The sequence below is a fragment of the Brassica oleracea genome, chromosome C5 (genome assembly GCF_000695525.1).
Source record: "Brassica oleracea var. oleracea cultivar TO1000 chromosome C5, BOL, whole genome shotgun sequence".
Taxonomy (NCBI): Eukaryota; Viridiplantae; Streptophyta; class Magnoliopsida; order Brassicales; family Brassicaceae; genus Brassica; species Brassica oleracea.
This window is the reverse complement of record NC_027752.1, coordinates 38,518,786-38,522,193: the sequence shown is the minus strand read 5'-3', so window position 1 is coordinate 38,522,193 and position 3,408 is coordinate 38,518,786. Positions and strand designations below refer to the sequence as shown.

The 3,408-nt window shown below is 37.9% G+C and overlaps 1 protein-coding gene across 1 annotated transcript; it reads right to left on the bottom strand.

The window, feature by feature from the left end:
* Positions 1 to 1,076: 1,076 nt before the first annotated feature.
* Positions 1,077 to 2,149, bottom strand: LOC106292688 (peptidyl-prolyl cis-trans isomerase FKBP17-2, chloroplastic-like). The gene is made up of 3 exons (XM_013728330.1): positions 1,755 to 2,149; positions 1,620 to 1,664; positions 1,077 to 1,551 (listed from the first exon to the last, which is right to left on the bottom strand). Exons 1-3 carry the CDS (start codon positions 2,102 to 2,104, stop codon positions 1,188 to 1,190), a joined length of 759 nt encoding a protein of 252 aa, XP_013583784.1. The 5' UTR covers positions 2,105 to 2,149; the 3' UTR covers positions 1,077 to 1,187.
* Between the last annotated feature and the right edge of the window lie 1,259 nt (positions 2,150 to 3,408).

The following is a 3,408-nucleotide window of genomic DNA, read 5'->3' as shown; positions in this document are numbered from 1 at the left end:
TATATATATATATATATATATATATATATATATATATATATATATATATATATATATATATATATATTCTCGAATTTTGCTTGATTTTTTTTGTTAAGTTTCCAAAATTTCAAAACTGATATATCCAAAATATATAACATATAACAAACAATTATATTATTTTCTAACAAAAACAATAAATATGAATATTATATTATATATATATATATATATAATTATCAGGCAATTTCAGAATGTTTAATATATTGAAATAAATTTGTTATACATTTTGAAAAAGCATAGTGGACTCACACAAACACGATAAGTATAGACAATGTGTAAATTGTTTTATGTGAAGTGTACTATTTTATTCGATTGAATATTGGTTTGGTTATAATATTAGAAAATAGAAACTGAGTAATTAAGGAATAAAATAATAATTTGTATCAGTTATAGTTTCCTAAATTATAGGTAGATATAAGTAGTTCCCTTAATTATAGGTAGATATAAATATTTACAATTAGAAATATTCAAAATAAAAACACTAAATTTAAATAGCAATGACACTTGTAAGTATTGGAAAAAAATAGAGGAGTTAAAAACTGTACTTCAGCTTTAATAGTATACATGTTACTTAAAGTGGTCACTGTATAATTTCGTTGCTTCAATCTTCTGAACTGCACCAGTCAATAAATACTTTCCTTGTAATCTCTGATTGAAGTGCCCATGCACCTAACATCAGCTTTGAGTAGATCAAAGACCATCCAATGATTGTAAAAATTACCTGAAACATAAAACTACTTATCTTTTGAAGCAAAAACAATTTCACTGAAACTAATTACAATAATCAGAGGGAGTACGAAAACTTCTAACTCTCTTGCCAAATTTACCAAGTCCACTTTTCTGAGAGGCAGCAACCCTAACGTTTAGAATCAAGGTACATTGATGAATCTCACCACTCTGCTCCCAAAAGAAAAGCCTTGTTCTTCATACACAACCCAATTTTGGTTGTTATTTGCCAGGCTATGTCAAGGCTCATAGAAGAAAACAAATGTATGTCTGGAACCGAAGCCTTGTCCCAAGATTCCTAGATCCTATATGCACGTCTCTCTATTAAGAAAAAGTTTGTAATTTATTACTACTTCACAATATTCCCTCCATAATCTCTCTCATACAAGATTTGGTAATCAAACACAAAGCTCTAGAACTCAAGCAGGAGCAATCGAGACTCTTTCAATCTCAACTACATACTCCAGCGAAGCAGAAGGCGGTATCTGAAAACCCGATTCCAGTTCAGCACCCTCTTCTCCAAATCCTAAAGATGGTGGAACGATCACTCTCCTTTTACCTCCAGCCTTCATCGACCTCAGAACATAATCTACACCTTCGCATAATCCTTTGCTATATGGCTTTGAACCCACCACAAGAGCCAATGGCTTCTTATTCTGGTCTTTGCTTCCAAATGTGTCCACAAACACTTGTCCGGTTTCTTGCACTTGTCCCTTCATATTAATCACTACCAAATCACCTGCTCTTGGTGTTGCCCCTCCTCCAAGACGCAGATCATAGTACCTGCATAGTTTGATTCAATAAAGTCCAAGACTTGACCGAAGCTAAGGAGACCCATTGACAAAATGTACCTAATGCCATTGGGCAATATGATCTCCTTCTCTTCTTCGACGTCTCTAAAAACACACCATACAAAAGCAGTTCCAAAGCTTTGTGAGAGTGATGACAACTAAGACAGTAACTTGAAGCTATGGAGATGTGAAAACCTTGTGTTAGCTTCTTCCTGAGAAACCTCAAGACGTGTTTTGATCTGCTCTGAGATCACACCGAAAGCCAGAAACCCCGCCCAGGCAAGACCCGCGCCGATTCCGAACCGCCGCGTCAAAGAAGAAGCGACCCAATCCGTCGTCTCGACGCTTTTCTTCCTCTTCTGTTGCGATGCGACGGGTTGCTCCGTCTTTATGGATTGAGGAGGAGGAGAAGGAGAAGACTCTGGCTGAGAAGGAGGGTTCTGCTCCGGAGGAGTGGAAGAAGAGGCGCAACACAGGTGGTACGGCGCCGTTTTCGTGAACGGCTTTGAAAGGAACGGAGCTGTAACGGTGAATAGATTCGCCATTTCGGCATAAAATAAAATAAAAACCTCAGCTTTATTAAAAGTATATAATAAACGCTTATCCTGTTCGTGTGATGCATTCTAAAGACAGAAGTCAACCAAGTGTTCGATCCCGTGTCTTGTTCTTCGCACTGTCAGTGATAAACCGAATCCGGTTAGGATAAACCGGTAAATTAAACCGGGTCGTTCTCTCTCACGCTTCTTAACCTTTTTTCTTCTTCTTCTCTCTCTCTCTCTCTCTCTGAAACAAAGAACAACAAGATTCAAACCTCGTCTTCGTCTCCACCACAGTTCGTTGTTACAACCACAGTTCCTAATCTCACAGATCTTGTCTCTGTAATCTCTATCTTCATCACCACTAAGCCTTGTCACCACCAAACCTCGTCTTCGTCTCCACCCCGGTTCATCGTCGTTGCAACCACAGCTCTGCGGGTGTACGTGTTTTATTTATTTGGGACAAAGTTTTTATCTTCTACCGGTAACTTCTCTCGCACTCTCTGTCTCTCTCTCTCTCTCTATCCTAGTGTTCTGATTCTGGTTTTGCGTTTGTGTTCTTAGTTAAATAAAGTGGAGGAGGCTGAAGAAGCTTGGTGGTGGTGGTCTCGCCACCGACTCCATATCAGAAGAAGCATGGCTCGAGACGAGAAGACAAAGGGCTGGTGATTCAAGAACAGAACATAACTCGTGCTCTGTTTTTTTCTGTGGTGATGCGACGACAGCACTCTGGAGTCTTTTCGTCCGCTATTACTAACCACATTTCCTGTAGTGAATCTTGTGCACTTCTTCTATCACCAGAACTAGCTCCATTTTCACAATCTTCTTTGTTTGGTGAACTGTTTGGTGAACCGTCATTAAACTTCAAAAATACAAGTGAAATCGTTAGAGAGAAATAACACGTGAAATTTGATAAGTACTTGGTAAAATTCAATTGGTTACCTTAACTCCTAAAACATTCTGGATCACTACTACTCGCTTATCCAAATCACGAACCATTTGGATTAGCTTATCAAGTTTCTCGCTGTTAGACATGGAATGATCTTTATCTTTTCTTTGCTCCTCATCCTTTTGATACTCTTCGTCTTTATTTTCCTCTTCATCTGTCTTTTCCTCTTCATCTTTATTTTCCTCTTCATATTCACTATGGCTCAGATCTTCACCATGCTCTGCATCTTCGTCTTTTGTCTTGCGTTGTTGACCTATATCTTCTGTTGCAACAAACATATCCACAAAACTTTTCTTCCAATCGCTTCTCCTCATTTTGTATCCTTGTTGAACTAGTTTCACAACACTGTGAAAGTCAGCATCGT